Source organism: Callorhinus ursinus, unplaced genomic scaffold (genome assembly GCF_003265705.2).
Source record: "Callorhinus ursinus isolate GAN/ISIS: 27379988/994484 unplaced genomic scaffold, GSC_fseal_2.0 scaffold31, whole genome shotgun sequence".
Lineage (NCBI taxonomy): Eukaryota > Metazoa > Chordata > Mammalia > Carnivora > Otariidae > Callorhinus > Callorhinus ursinus.
In genome coordinates this window covers 11545253-11561121 of record NW_027397093.1, presented here as the reverse complement: position 1 = coordinate 11561121, position 15869 = coordinate 11545253, and the positions used below count along the sequence as shown (strand labels likewise).

The 15869-nt window shown below is 36.7% G+C and overlaps 1 protein-coding gene across 2 annotated transcripts in view; it reads left to right on the top strand.

Annotated features, from left to right (window-relative positions):
- The window catches only part of VCL (vinculin), a 110407-nt gene that overhangs the window by 26318 nt on the left and 68220 nt on the right, over positions 1–15869 (top strand). For both annotated transcript variants that reach the window (XM_025850349.2, XM_025850348.2), the window contains exon 2: positions 9801–9871. In XM_025850349.2, coding sequence (XP_025706134.1) covers positions 9801–9871 — 71 coding nt within the window. The remainder of the gene's footprint in view (positions 1–9800; positions 9872–15869) is intronic.

The following is a 15869-nucleotide window of genomic DNA, read 5'->3' as shown; positions in this document are numbered from 1 at the left end:
GGGTAGATCTTCCTGACCTTGGTTATGCGAAGCCTTCTTAGATACTATACTAAAAGCACAAGCCACAAAAGAAAAAAAGAGATACATTGAATTTCATCAAAATTAAAATTTTTTGTGCTCCAAAGGACACCATCAGGAAAGTGAAGACAACTCACAGACTGGGAGAAAGTATTTGCAAAAGACAGAACTAAAATTATAATCAAAGTAGGGTAAAGGATCTGAATAGACATTTCTCTGAAGAAGGTATACAAATGGTTAGTAGGCACATAGAAAGATGTTCAGCATCATTAGCCATCAGGGATATTCAAATCAAAACCACAAAGAGACACCACTGCACTAGGTTGGCTGTGATAAAAAAGATAATAATGTTGCTGAGGATGTGGAGAAATTAGAACCCTCATATTGCTGTTGCTGGTGGGAATGTTCAGTGGTACTGCTTCTTTGGAAGACATTCTGACAGTTCCTCAAGAGTTTAAACAGAGTTACCATGTGATCCAGCAATTCTATCCTTAGATATATACGCAAGAGGAATGAAAACAAACATCCACACAAAAACATGTACACTAATGTTCATAGCAGCATTATTCATAGGAGCCAAAAAAGTGGAAATAATCCAAATGTCCACTAATTGATGAATGATAAACAAGTTGTGGTGTAACCACATTTGTCAATAAAAAGCAATTATTTGTTAATAAAAAGCAATGAAGTGCTGATATATACTCCCAACATGAAAGAAGCCAGTCACTAAAGGTCATATATTGTGTGGTTCCATTGGTATCGAATACAGGCAAATCTGTAGAGACAGAAGGTAAATTACTGATTGCCTATGGCTAGATGGGGTTGGAGAAGGGTTGGGGATAAATGAAAGGAGTGACTGCTAATGGGTTTCTTTATGGGGTGATGAAAATGTTCAAAAATTGATTGTGGTGATGGTTGCACAAGTCTGTGATTATACTGGAAACCATTAACTCTGGCAGTTGACACTAATGACTGTTCTCTCACATCCTTGAAACTCGATTCCTTCGGCTTTCGTGGCATCGTTCTGCCATTCCCCAGATGCTGCTCTCAGACATTTCCTTCTCAGCTCTTTTCACCAACTTGCTCTTCCACCAGCTACAATGTTTCTTCAGGCCAGGCAAGTAAACCGAGGAACCATCTCTTCAGTTGCTTGTGGAATATTTGCTTATCTCCATCTAAACACCCCATGGGTAGTAATGAGTTTCCCTCTCAGATCTGGTTTGCTCTTCCTATATTACCTCTACTCCCAAGTCCGTTGAGTCAGGAGGCTGGGAGTCATTCTAGATTTCTCCCTTACCCTCCACATGGAGTGTCTTGTAGATACACCTCTTAAGTCTGCCCTCATATCCATCCATAGCGCTGGTGCTTCAGCTCATCTGTAATTTATCTTTCACGAAGACTCTAAGCTCTGTGAGGTCAGGGGCCACATGTATTTTCTTCATTACTGTTTATAATACCTGGCACATCGTATGTTATATAAATACTCGGTTAAATAAATGAACTAACACATGAACTTGTCATTGTAGTTTTTTAAATCTTTGATCCATTTTTTTTAAAGATTTTATTTATTTATTCATGAAAGACAGAGAGAGAGAGAGAGAGAGGCAGAGGGAGAAGCAGGCTCCCAAGGAGCAGGGAGCCCGTTGTGGGACTCGATCCCAGGACCCTGGGATCATGACCTGAGCCGAAGGCAGACGCTCAACCATCTGAGCCACCCAGGCGCCCTCTTTGATCCATTTTTGCTGCTGTATTTTTCTTATTGAAGTGCAAACCTAATAATGTCTTTTGCTTAGAACCATTAAATAATTTCCCGTTGCTTAGAGAATAAAGTCTAAGCCCGCTGCATACGAGGCCCTCCCTAATGTTCCTTTCTGCCTCTCCAGCTCCTCTCCTCTCCATACCTCCTCCCGGTGGATCTATGTTCCCTGAACCAGCCATACCTTTACATATGCTGCCCCACTACCGGGAAGCTATCCTTTCTTCCCCAAATCCCATTACTCTTGGATAACTCTTACCAGCCTTTCTAGAGTTTCTTTTCCTCTGTGAAACCTCTCCTGCCTCATTGACGCAGAGCTGAAGCTTGGATGGAACTCTGTTAGAGCATGCATTACACTGTGTTACAGTGATTTGTTTAAACATTTGTCTTTCTGTGAAGGGCAAGGACTGAGTCTCACTGATTTTTGTATTGCTATCACACACAGTGTTGTACACAGTGCCTACCACATAGGAAGTACTCAGTAAGTTCTTGATTAAATGAGTGAGTCGGAAATCAGTGTACGTTAGAGAGTCCTAGTTTTTCTGGATATATGGCTTTTTAAATACCTGACTCTAGTAAATCATCTGTGAATGATGCAGAAGTTACCGTGGGGGTGGATGGATCACAAGTCCATCACCACTGCAGGAAAATAACCAAAAATGTTGCTGATGGTGGGCACATACATTATTATCATTCTTGTATGACCCAGATGTGGTACTGGACACAGCTGCATATCAATGGCCGTTCAGTATAATGGATTGATCAGCCTAATACACTGTAGAAACAGTGATTTGAGCCAAACTAAGTACAGGTAGATGGGTGCACATTCCCTTGTCAGGTCACAATCAGTTGGTTCCTATCGATTGGCTCCATAGCTGGCCTACTGTAACTTTAACTGTACTTTAGGCTTGCATTTTCATCATTTGCATCTTCTTGTCCAACTTATGTTGATTACCATCTCCCTGCATTCTTCAAGTGTAATGTTCTATAGGTGTCCTATGTTCTATACACTTCTGCTGTACAAATCTGTAACACAAGTCCTCCCTGATGTGTTTTGTCTTCTTGTTTTCTTAGTTTAGCGAAGGGAGACATCTACATTAACATATTTTTTAGTCTGGGTAATGACTTGAACTAGCCAAGCTTTTTTTTTTGCTGGAAAGAAACCAAATCTCTCTACATTACTGAACCAAATTGAGTAGATTGTGATAAAAGGAGTAATAATAACAACAGTAGAAGACAAAAGGCCTCTCACATGGAATTTTGAACTAAAGTCACATATTGAACAAAAGATATTTAAATTAACTACTGAACAAAGTGAGGGCTCTTAAGAAACAGGGCTTCCTGCCAAGCCCCCTAAAAAATGCCCCTAGGCCTCATACTCATTCACTACCATTATTTCAGTTTATCTGTCTAAGGATGCTTTATTTCTTATCTCATTCTCTTCCCACCACCTACTGGACACATAGTTGGCACTTACTGCCTGTTTATTGAATTGAGCGGAATTGGGCCTCAAGAGTTAGAGGCAATTCTCTGAAGAAAAAAATAAAAGAGAAATAGTTTTAGCAGTGAATAGAACCAACAAATCTGAATTTCAGCAATGGAATAAAGCTTGGAAGTAATAAAATATATTTACTATAAAGTTACTTTGAAAGGGCTGTTTTTAAATGCTGATCTGGAAAAAGCCTGCTCAGAACTTAGACTATAACTAAGACTATTTGTCATTCTTTTCTCTGTCTTTTTTTTCCTTTTTAACCCTTTAACTATCGGTCTTTTTTCCAGAGGGAGTAAGATTTAAGGTTAAAAAATCAGGCATCTACTTTAATCTCACAATCATAAAATGTATAGATAAAATATATGGGAAGTGAGAGCTTTTAAATTTTGCATTTGTTAATCATTTCATACCTTGCCTTGTTCCTAAAAAGAACTTGAGGTCATAAATGAGGACTTAGGTAGAAGAGATTAAGGTAAATTTTCTTTATCAGAGAATTAAAAGGGAGTTTGGCCAACCTACAGTAGACAAGTAAGGAGATACCCAAAGAGATCACATAGCTTGGAAGAAATATTTGAGTAATTATATGATTTCTTTGAGGTCACAAGACCATTATTAAGCTGGAACTGAAAACTGAGTCACCAAATTCCTTTGCATATGTTCTTAACATGTATGTAGCAAAAACATTTGTCTTAACTAGTCAAGTGTTTTGGTGACTGGTGCCGCACAGGTTTGAGAAGCATTTGTTAAGATTATTACTGACCAGGGGAGCCTGCCTGGCTCAGTCGGTTAGGCCTCGGACTCCTGATTTCAGCTGTGGTTGAGTTCTCAGGGTCATGATCTCTGGGTTGTGATCTCGGGTCATGGGATCGAGCCTTGGGCTGGGCTCTGTGCTCAGCATGGAGTCTGCTTGTCCGTCTCCCTCTCTTCCTCCCCCTGGCTTGTGCTCTGTCTTTCTCACTTTCTATGTCTAAAATAAATATATAAAATCTGTTAAAAAAAAAAAGATTATTACTGACCTGCTTGTTTGCAAAGCGTAGCCTGTATTACGAATCATAAACTTCCCCGTTCTAAGGCTGACATCTAGGAGTATGTTTTTCCGTAAGCCTTGAAGATTCCTGCTAGTTAACAAAGAACGTTTTGTGAATTAATCCCCTTCTTAATTGTTCTACTCTTTTTATTTGGAAAAGATGCGTGCTAAAAAAGCTGTTTCTGTTTAGATAGTATGGGGAAGAAGGAGGAAAGTGCATTTCCTGTCATTTCCTGTTTGATGGCTTAAAAATGTCAAGCTTTGGCTTGGCTGTCCTAGATAGACTTTGCCAGTTGATCTCAAATAGAAGATGCCTTTCTGGTCCTACATATCTTTAGGAACTGGCTTCTTTGGAACTTCTTGAGTTGATCCTTCAGTGATAGAACACTGACTTGGAAAGATCTAGAACAGAGGATGACAACCTTTGAATAAATAGGCAGGTTAAGTTACATAATCCTCTGCCTTTGCTTGGCATACAAAGCCCTTCCCAGGGTGACTGGAGCTTTCCTTTGTAGCCTCATTTCTTTTGCTGAGGCGCAACCAGCCTGTTTTTCTTGTCTAGTCAGCCATGAGCTCAAACACATCCCAGCCATTGCCTGTTTTCTTCTTTCTTCTGTGAAGAGACCACTAGTAGAGGCAAAAATGAAAGTTAATCTAGCAGCTGTGTGAAGAGTGAATTAGAAGAAGGAAGTCTGGAGGTGAGAAGGCCAGTTTTAGAAGACAGTGAAAGTCCCACAGACCTGAGTTGTGCAGTAGAGTAGCCACAAGCCACACGTGGAAATTAAAATTAAAATGAAATTTAACAATTTAACAATTAAAATTAAAAAATTAAATTAATTAAAATTTAAAAATTAAGTTAAATTAAAAATTAAAATTTAATTAAAAAATTAAAATTAAAATTAATTGAAAGAGGCCAATCTGTAAAGTCTACGTACTGGATGATTCTGACTCTATGACATTCCGGAAAAGGTGAAACTGTGGAGACAGTGAAAAAGATCAGTGGTTGCTAGGGATTTGGGGGCTGGGAGGGATGAATAGCCAGAGCCCAAGGATTTTTAGTGCATTATATTATTATATGCGCTATATATATATATATATATATATATATATATATATATATATATAATTATATATAATGTGCTACATATATATTATGTATAATTATATGATACCATAATGATGGATACATGTCCTTGTGGATTTGTCAAACCCATAGGATGTACCATACCAAACAAACTGTCATGTAAACTATGAGTTTTGGGTGATTATGATGTATGTAGTCAATGGTAGGTTTATTGGTAGTGGCAGATGTACTTCTCCAGGGGGCATGTTAACGGGGGAGGCTGTCGTTGTATGGAGCAGGGAATGTTTGGGAAATCTCTGCACCTTCCCCTCAATTTTGTTACAAACCTAAAATGCTATAAAAGAGAAATCTTAATTTAAAAAATTAAGATTAATTAAAATCAAGTAAAAAGTGATAACTCAGTTCTTCAGGTGCACTAGCCGTATTTCAAGAGCTCAACAGCCACCTGTGGCTAATGGCTACTGTATTGGGTAAGACATTTCTGTCATAAAGGAAAGTTCATATTGGACAGCATTGCTAAAAATCAATTCCTCAAATGAAACGGCATTCATTCTACATAGTCATGCTTTATGTGTTGTGCCTTAAAAATAGGATCATTTATTCATGGTACCTAACTTAATTCTGGACTGAGTGTATGAAGCTTGCAGTGATTGTGGATATTATCACTACAAGTATGAATGCAGCTTAGAATAGTGAATCAAATTTAGTAGCCTGTCACTTAAATACTTAAAAATAGCTTCTGGATAAGTGGCCTTGAACTTTTTTTTTTTTAAGATTTTATTTATTTATTTGAGAGAAGGGGAGGGGCACAGGGAGAGGGACAAGCAGGCTCCCCGCTGAGCAGGGAGTCCTACTTGGGGCTCGATTCCAGGACCCCAAGATCATGACCTGAGCCGAAGGCAGACGCTTAACTGACTGATCTAGCCAGGTGCCCGCCTTTGAATATATTTTTATTATCTATATTTCTTTTCCCACCTACCCCTACCCTTAAAAAAGAGACATAAAATAATTAAATAAAATTCATTCTTTAGTAATGTCCTCCACCAGGGTCAGAATATTGACTATTTGCAAAAATGTTTTAATGGTTTTGTTGGGTGTACTCATGATTGTTTTAGTTTTTGATGATAAATCTTTGCCATGTATCAGTCTTCTAGCATTGCCACCTTCAAAGACCTTTCAGTTAATTGATCTAGAAGTCATTCCTGATTTTTTTCCCCCTTCAACCTACTCCTCATCCCCTGCACCTCCCAGTCTAAGAGCATGTCCTATTACTTCTTCCTCCAAAGGAACTAATTCTCCATTTCCACTTTCATGTCTTGTTTTAAGGCACTGCCCTCTCTCCCCTGGATGACCGCAGTGTACTCTTAGCCGGTCACTCTGCTTCCCCTTGCCTGCTACGATCACTTTGCCACATAACAGGCAAAATGACTTTTTAAAAAGAAAATCAGATCACTTGTCCATCTCCTGTTTAGCACTCCTGCTTCTTACTGTATTTAGAAAAGATTCCACACATCTTAACCTCGCCTACAGGACTCTTTGTGATCTGGCCCTTGGCTTTATCCAACCCTACCCCCACACTTTCTCCCCTCACCGAGCTTTGGCCGCTCTGGCCTCTTTCCACTTCCTGGAATATACTCAGACTTTCCTGCCATAGCGTCTTTTTCTTGTTTCTCCCACTGGAGTGTTCTTTCCCAGCTCTTGCATGAATGGTTTCTTCTCAGCTTCAGAGCCTCAACTCCAGTGTTACTTCCTCAGAGAAGCCTTTTTTATCCACTCTCTTTGAAGAAGGCTCTCTCTACTCCTACCCCATACTCTTTATGGCATCACCTTTATCTAGGATGATTTTGTCGGTTTATTTATTTACTTGTGTACTCTCTACTACTAGAATATAAGTTCCATGAGGGCAGGGGACTTATTTTTACTCCCTGCTCTACCCCAGTACCTAGAACAGTGCCTGACTTACGTAGTTGTACTCAGTCAATGCTTAATAATGCTGAATAACTAAGTGAATGTTTCCTAAAGGAGATATAAGAGGAACTCACTACTCTTCTTCCCTTGCTCTGTCTCTGCATGTGTAAAATAAAAGAAATCTCCATGTGTCTAAATGTGAATATCCTTCTAAGCCCTTTATACTTAGTATGAACTAGTGACTTTGTTGCTGAACTTCATTTTTTTACTTCATGAAATCATGGCCCACAGCTTTTTGAATGGTTGATTTTAGTTGGAAAATATAGTGAACAATATATCTGGAAATATTCTGTCATGTTTTGATCTGAGAAACTAGAGAACCAGCTGCTGATTTGAAAGGCTTTTATTTTGATACAGACAGTCTATTGTCTACAAAAGCACTGGCTATTTCCCAGTGGTATATGTGTTTTGCTTTTTTCTGAGCTTTTAACTTGAGAGAAGAAACTTGTATTCATTAACTTATGCATGACTTGTATTCCCTGAGAATAGTTTATTGTAGTATTTTTCTTTAGCTGATTTACTGTGCACTTAGGGATTTTTCTTACTCATTTTTCTTCTTTAAACTCAGTCGAAAGTTAAATGGTTAAATAGTAGGATTGAGAAACTTTCCATTCTGGGTTTTAAAAATTTTCATAGATTTCTGCATTAAACTGTGGGTTTATATTTGTGATTTAGCACTTTTATGTAGCTTTATATTGATAAAATGGGTGAATTTCCCCATTCACTATATTCAAGTTTAACCTCTTTTAGAGTACTTGAGAATATGTGATATAACTGTAGTGAAAGAAAAATTGACATCCAAGCCCTACATAGGAATAATCTTGAAAAAAGCAAGTATATGTACCATTTGTGGTATAATAAAGACATCTGCACATATACACAATCTGGGTAGTGTGACTTTTAATATTTTGAGCTACTACTATTTGGAAGATTTATATGAAATGACATAATTACTACAGTTATTAGGTAGAAAATAATGGCATCTAAATAACCCAGAGTAACATTTTAATATTACTTTTTAAATTATAAAAATTGTATCTTCACATTTAGGAAAATTAGAAAATAGGATATACAGATACAGAATTTCCTAAGCATCATTATAACCGCTGTTAACATTTTGTTTTGTATTCTTTCTCAGTGTTTTACTTCATGCATATGGATTTTTTTGGTTTGTTGTAATCATTGTGTATTTATTATTTTTATTCCTTTTTTAAATGAAATATAATGTCATAAACATCTTCCTGTAGTGTTGAGTCTTTATAACCATTGTTTTAATGGCCCTTTAGTACACTATCTAAAGATATATCATAATTTACTAAACTGTTCCTCATTGTTGTATAAGTTATTTAAAAAATATTTTAGCTTTTATAACGTGATAGTGAATATTTTTGTGGATATTGTTATTACCACATTTGGTATTATTGTTTATAGGGTATATTCTCATTAGTGGAATTCCTAGATATAACATTTTATTTTATTTATTTAAAAAAAATTATTTGACAGAGAGAGATAGTGAGAGCAGGAACACAAGCAGGGGGAGTGGGAGAGGGAGAAGCAGGCTTCCCACTGAGCAGGGAGCCTGATGTGGAGCTCAATGACCTGAGCCAAAGGCAGACGCTTAATGACTGAGCCACCCAGGCTCCCTAGATATGATATTTTTTTTATGTTTCTTAATTCATACTAGCAAATGCTTTTCCAAAGAGAGTATGCCAGTTTACATTGCCACCAGAAGGCTATAAAACTATTCCATTGTAGAATTCAGCATTTTATATTACTTTTTAAAGTTGCTCTATAATTAGGGGAAAAAACATGTTGTTTTAGTTTGAATTTATTAGATGACGGGTGAAGTTGTATATTTTCATATGTTTGGTTTCTAGTTTCAGCATCATAACTACTTCAGTTTTTTTTTCAGCCCCAGTAACATTTGTTTTTTTTTCTGTATAGACATTTTAACCTACTTACCTTGCTTGATTCATGTACTTCATGCATTGTTCTAAAGATATAGGGGTGCCTGGCTGGCTCAGTTGGCAGAGCATGGGACTCTTGATCTTGAGGTTGTGAGTTCGAGCCCCACATTGGGTGTAGAGGTTACTTAAAAATAAAATCTTAAAAAAAAAGAGAGAGATAGCAATTTGTCAATTAAACATAGACACATAAATCTCAGTGATGAATTTGTCTCTCTTTTTTTTTTACTGTGCTCAGCGGTCCCTTCATATGAATTATTCTGAACAAGGAGTAATACATTATGTTTGTACTCCATATTGTTATCAGGTATATTGTGGACACATATATGGGAACAATCTTGATAATTTTAAAAATCCAGAAATTTTCTTTGAATCCAGAAACTTCAATGATAGATTATATGTAAAATATATATTTCAAATATGTTGAAGTAATAGTTCTTAAAAAAAGTCTGAGAATTTATTATTGAATTGTGAATCTTTTTCTCCTGTAGGTTGGAAAAGAGACTGTTCAAACCACTGAGGATCAGATTTTGAAGAGAGATATGCCACCAGCATTTATTAAGTGAGTAATTAAAACTTTCTTCTCTTGCTAAGCAGAATAATCCTCTTGTTAGGAAAGAAAATTAACTGATTCCAGGAACAACTTTTTTTTTTTTTAATGTATTTACAATTGAAATTTTGACTTTTGGTCTTTTAACACTCTGGTTCCCTACTGTTGATTGTATTCATTGCTGTTAAGTATTTTTGACATTATAATTTTTAATAAAACTATGACTTCTGAGTTTCATTGTCTGGAATGGAAAGGATTCAGAAACATTCTGACCTTAGCAGGCATGAATCTGAGTAATATGCTAGACACTTTTGCTTAGAGATAAGGGAATAAGAATAGATACAAACTTTAAAAAATTAATTGCAATGTATTTCAGTAACATTTTAAATTTAAGTTATATTTACATATCAGCCAAACTCCTACAAACAATTTGCAGGTGTTTTGGCCTATCCTGAGTAAAAGCTGAGATACTAACTTCTGATTAGTTAAACCTTTGTCAAGTTCTTAATTATGTTGTCTTTGATCAATGGCTTTTTTCTGTGGCAGTCAAGTACTTTGTAAAAGTAAAGGCTAATGCATAAGACAAGAAAAAAGTAGAACCTCTACAAGTCAAGAGTAAGGTAAGTCTATTCAGTTACAAAGAGAAGGGCAGAGGATTTGAATAGGCACTTCAAAAGAGAGGAAATCCAAATGGCCAAAAAATTAGGAACAGGTGCTCTATCTCATTAGTCATCAGAGCAGTGCAAATTATTCTATTATAATCTCTAAATTAAGAAGTCTGATAGTATCAGTTGTTGAGAAGGATGTGGAACAATTGGAACTCTCATACACTGCTGTTGGGAACGTAAATTGGTGCAGCCACTTTGGAAAACAGTTTGGTGTTAGTAAAGTAGAAGACAGGCAATTCTTAGAGACACTTATGCTCATGCACACTGGATCTATATATGAAAATTTTAGTATCAACATTGTTTATGATGACCCCGTTGATCTATTCGTAGTAGAATGGATGAAAACAATTATGGTATAGTCATAAATTGGAATACTAATCAGTAATAAAAAGGATTGAAAATGGTTAATTTTATGTTATATGAATTTCACCTTAATTAAAAAAAATGAATGAATCTCAAAAATAATTGAGAGAGGGGCGCCTGGGTAGCTCAGATGGTTAAGTATCTGCCTTCGGCTCAGGTCATGATCCTGGGGTCCTGGGATCGAGCCCCACATCGGGCTCCTGCCTCTGTGGGCAGACTTGCTTCTTCCTCTGCCTTTGCCTCTTCCCCTGCTCATGCTCTCTCTCTCTCTCTCTCTCTCTCTCTGTCTCAAATGAATAAATAAAATCTTAAAAAAAAATAATTGAGAGGAATGATAGATATGTAGGTAGACAGATATGTAGGTCCCATTTATTTAAAGTTCAAAAACATGTAGAAATAAACTGTGTTGTTTATGGATGCCTACTTACGTGGTTAAAAGATAAAGATAAGTAAGGAAATAATGATTGCAAAAGTTAGGTTAGTAGTACCTCTGGGCGGAAGGAAGAGGGTTATACTTGGGGAGAGGCACACAGGGGCTTCTAAAATGGTAATAATGTAAAAACAAACAAACAAACAAATAAAAGGGTAATGTATTTCTTGACATAAGTGTTGAGTTATATGGGTGGTTGTTTTATTCTTTATATTATACATGTTTTATAGAATTTTCTGTATGTATGTTACATATCACAATTTTAAATAAAGTGAGAAGTATTCCTTTATTTTTATCCTCCTTATGTTCTATTTTCATTGAACAGATGTAAAATTTCACCCATATTGATGTCTTCTTATTTCTAACTTACTTGAGTGGGTGCTTCTACAGAACGGTGTTTCTGTTAATTCTGCAAAATGTTCATGTATCAGGAAGTAAGGGGCCAGAAGCATCTGGTTTTTTGTAGAGGCTGTTTTGTGGGAGTATCTTGTCTGATTTGCCTTCTTTGGACTTGGTAACCTTCAAGGTTTCTTCCAGCTCTAAGCAATATGAGCCTACTTTATGTGCCATTTCATCAGCGTAGTAATATTAAGAGGAGTCCTATGCTGTCAGTTAAACACTATAGTTAAGCTTATATTTATGTTATGTTAGAAACACAGGTCTAGCTGTACCCGTTTGCCACTCACCCCCTGGAAGCTACACAGTGTGGTGAGATAACGTACAGGGTTTCAACATCAGGTAGATATTTGAACTATATAACCCTATAGAAAGTTCCTTTCAACCCTGACATTTAAGTCTATGAATATAATTTGGTAAATGAATTTCTTCAGGAAACTCATTTCTGCTCATTCCCAGAGATATATCCTTGAAATATGCTATGTGCTCTCACAGGCTTCTTTGGGGACTTAGAGAAATTAAGGAGTGTGTGTTAGTTGTGATAATTTTCAAAAAAGTAGGTAACTTTAAAACAAAATAGGACACCAGTCCCTTACTCTGGTAATTGGTTATTTATTTATTTATTGGTAATTGGTAATTTAGAGAAAAAAATTAAGCATTTATCTTGCCTTTCCAGAGGTTCTTTGAAATATTAAAAATAGAACTACCCACATGATCCAGCAATTCCAATTCTGTTTATTTATCCAAAGGAAACAAAATCACTATCTCAAAAAGATATGTGCACTCCCATGTTCACTGCACCATTACTTATAATAGCCAAGACATGGAAACAATCTGTGTATACATCACAGAATGAATGGATAAAGAAAATATGATATGTTTGTATATGTGTGTGTGTGTGTGTGTGTATGTATACATACATATATGTATTTATATGTATATATACACACACACACAGGAATATGAGGGAAGTGAATGAAGGTAGTTGAATGGTACAGACTTCAGTTATAAGATAAGTCCTGGGGATGTAATGTACAGCATAGTAACTATAATTAACAATACTGTATTGTATATTTGGAAGTTGCTAAGGGAATAGACGTTAAAAGTTACCTCCCCTTCACCCAAAATTGTAACTATCTTGCCTTCCCTCTACAGACTCTCTTGCACAGTAGCCTAATAACCCTAGTTGATGAGGGGAATTCTAACCAACAAATGTGGACTTAATGATAGAATTAGAAAGTCATAATTATGCAATTTTAATTATGCATAATAGAATTATGCAATTTTAAACAGTTGATTTACGTAAGGATCATCAATAGATGAAACCATTCGGAGGTTTTAACCTTTATTCCACCACGGGGGAAAAATCCTGGTCTCCGTGGGGAATCAGGGAAAAACATTGTGTTATGATCAACTGAAAAATTTACTGAGCAATGTTTAAAAAGTACATAAAACTTAATATGTTATTTGAAAATAGGGTAGAGTACAAACAGTATGACTGTGGTTGTCAAACAAATTTGGGGGGCAAATATTCCACAATTTAAAACATTACGGCTCTTCATGCTTTTCTTTAGCATGCAAAATGAAGCAGAAAATAACTTCACTAGATGCCTTGACTTGAAGGGGGAGGGAACAGAGGGAAACAGATGGAAGCAATTAATGACATCCTTGGAACTGTTGAGTAGGACATTCTTTTGGGCTGTTTGGTTGATGTTTGGAGGTTTCCAGGGCATGACAGAGCTTCCTCTGTCATCCACTTTTACAAAGACTTCTAAATAGTGTCTGCTTAGGCAACACTAAAGAATAAAATATGTTTTAAAATTTTGTTCTTAGATTAATTTCTGTTCCTAGAATGTTTGAATGTCAGGACTAGTGAAAACAGAATCTTGGTCTGTAGATAGATTTATACCTAAGCAATCTGATATATGTTTAGAGATTTTTTTAGGGAAAGATATATTTTCAGGACTTGTGACATTTTTAGGATTTGGGGGTTGTCAAAATCAAGTCATAGTCTATTTGAGTGACTGGCAGTTAAGGGCATGTTGATATGTTGGAGAATGGGTTTAATATCAGTTAAAGATTATATATTTGAGTTTTAACTTTCGATGAGGGGCTTCTAATGCTTGGGCAATTCCTTATTGTAAAAATGAGAACATTTTAATATAGAACAAAATTTGCATTGTTAAAGAAAGGCTTTCTTTTGGGTGGAGCAAAAGTTATCTGATCTCTAACTGACCTAGCAGATAGAGTTTACAATTTACTAATTTTACCCAAGATTGTAATAATAGCCACACTGTTGCACAGGAGGTGTAGGGTTGCATGATGATTGCTACAGAAACTGTCTCAATCTTCATAAACTTCAGGAGTGTAACGGTCATGCTTTACTGTTAAAATATTGGTTAGATTTGCATAATATTGGTTAGATTTTCCCTGTAAGAAGTCATTTGTTCCTTTAGACACTGTAGCAGAAGAGTATTTTGCATCATTGTCAGTTATCATCATTATCAGGCAGCAGCAGCAGTAATATTTATGTGTAATTGATTAATGAGCTAGACACACTGGTTAATTATTTATTGATTACCTTCTGTTATGTCTAGCACACTACATGCTACATAGGATGGCAGTTCTTACCATTGTATTATGAACGATCACTTGTAAGATTTATTATAAGTTATTTATTAGTAGTAATAAAATGCCAAAATTTGCAAATGCTTTATTTTTTTAAAGTAAATTGAGCATATTCAAAGTCACATGTATAATAACAACCCTCTCGTTCCTGTTTACTAGGTAATTGTTTTTTTTTTTAATTTTTATTGAAGTATAATATATTCACTTTCTTTATATTATGCTTTTTTTTTTAGCAGGAGAGATATTAGTGAAATTATAGCTGTTATGGCTGGAAATTGTGCATAATCCTGGATACACCCATGGGGGGATGTCATACATGTTGGTTTTATCCTTTTTTTAAAAAAATATTTTATTTATTTATTTGACAGAGAAAGAGAAAGGGAGAGAGAGCACAAGCAGGGGAGTGGCAGGCAGAGGGAGAGGGAGAAGCAGAGTCCCTGCTGAGCAGGGAGCCCGGCTTGGGGTTTGATCCCAGGACCCCCAGATCCAACCTGAGCCGAAGGTAGGTCCTTAACTGACTGAGCCACCCAGGCGCCCCCATGTGGCTTTTATTCTTCTGTGTATCATAGAGGAACAGATTTCTGCTGCAGAGAAATTTTTTTAAGATGCTTTAAGCAGGGGGTGCCTGGCTGGCTCGGTTAGTGGAGTATGCAACTCATGATCTCAGGGTTGTGAGTTCCAGCCCCATGTTGGGTTGCTTTAAAAATATAAAATCTTTTTTAAAAAAAGAAGTAAAAAAATTCTTTAAGAAGTTTTAAATTGAAGAGCTGTAACGTGGAGGGGCACCTGGGTGGCACAATCGGTTAAGTGTCTGACTCTTGGTTTTTGGCTCAGGTCTGATCTCAGGGTTGTGAGTTTGAGCCTGGTGTCCGCTCCTGCTTAGTGCAGAGTCCGCTTGAGTTTCTCTCTCCCTTTCCCTCTGCCCCTACCCCACCACTTGCACGCTCTCTCTCTCTCTCTCTCTCAAGTAAGTAAGTAAGTAAGTAAAGGAGCTGTAATGCAGACTGACTTTCCCTATATAATAGGAATTCAGAGAAAGTGCTATCACTGTAGGTAGGAATAGTAGAAAGAACCTGCACGTAGGAAGTGGGACTTGGGAAAGATAGATGTGGGGAAAAGGAAGATACTCTGGTTGGAATGAACTAGAGGAGCAAGTCATGGGGCCTGTGAGGAAAGGGACAGTCATGTTGGGAGTGGTAGGAACTAAGCTGAGGTAAGTTCTGCTAGGTGATTAAGGCCCTTGGAAGCCAGGCAGAGGAATCTGGAATTGGGCAGCAGAGAAGCTTTGCAGTTCTTGAGCAGTAAGATGACAAGCTGAAAGTGGTTTTTCACAATTCATAGCCAAATACTGGATGAGTAATAGGGCTAGTGAAGGGGAGAGTAAGCTATAAAGAACCTACCAGATTCATTTTCTGCCAGTGTGGATTTACTTCAGATGGATTCCTTATAGGTAAAAAATGTTTATGGCATACTATTTTATTTGCCTTGAAAAAGTTGCTGTTGTAGTGTACAATGGAATTTCATT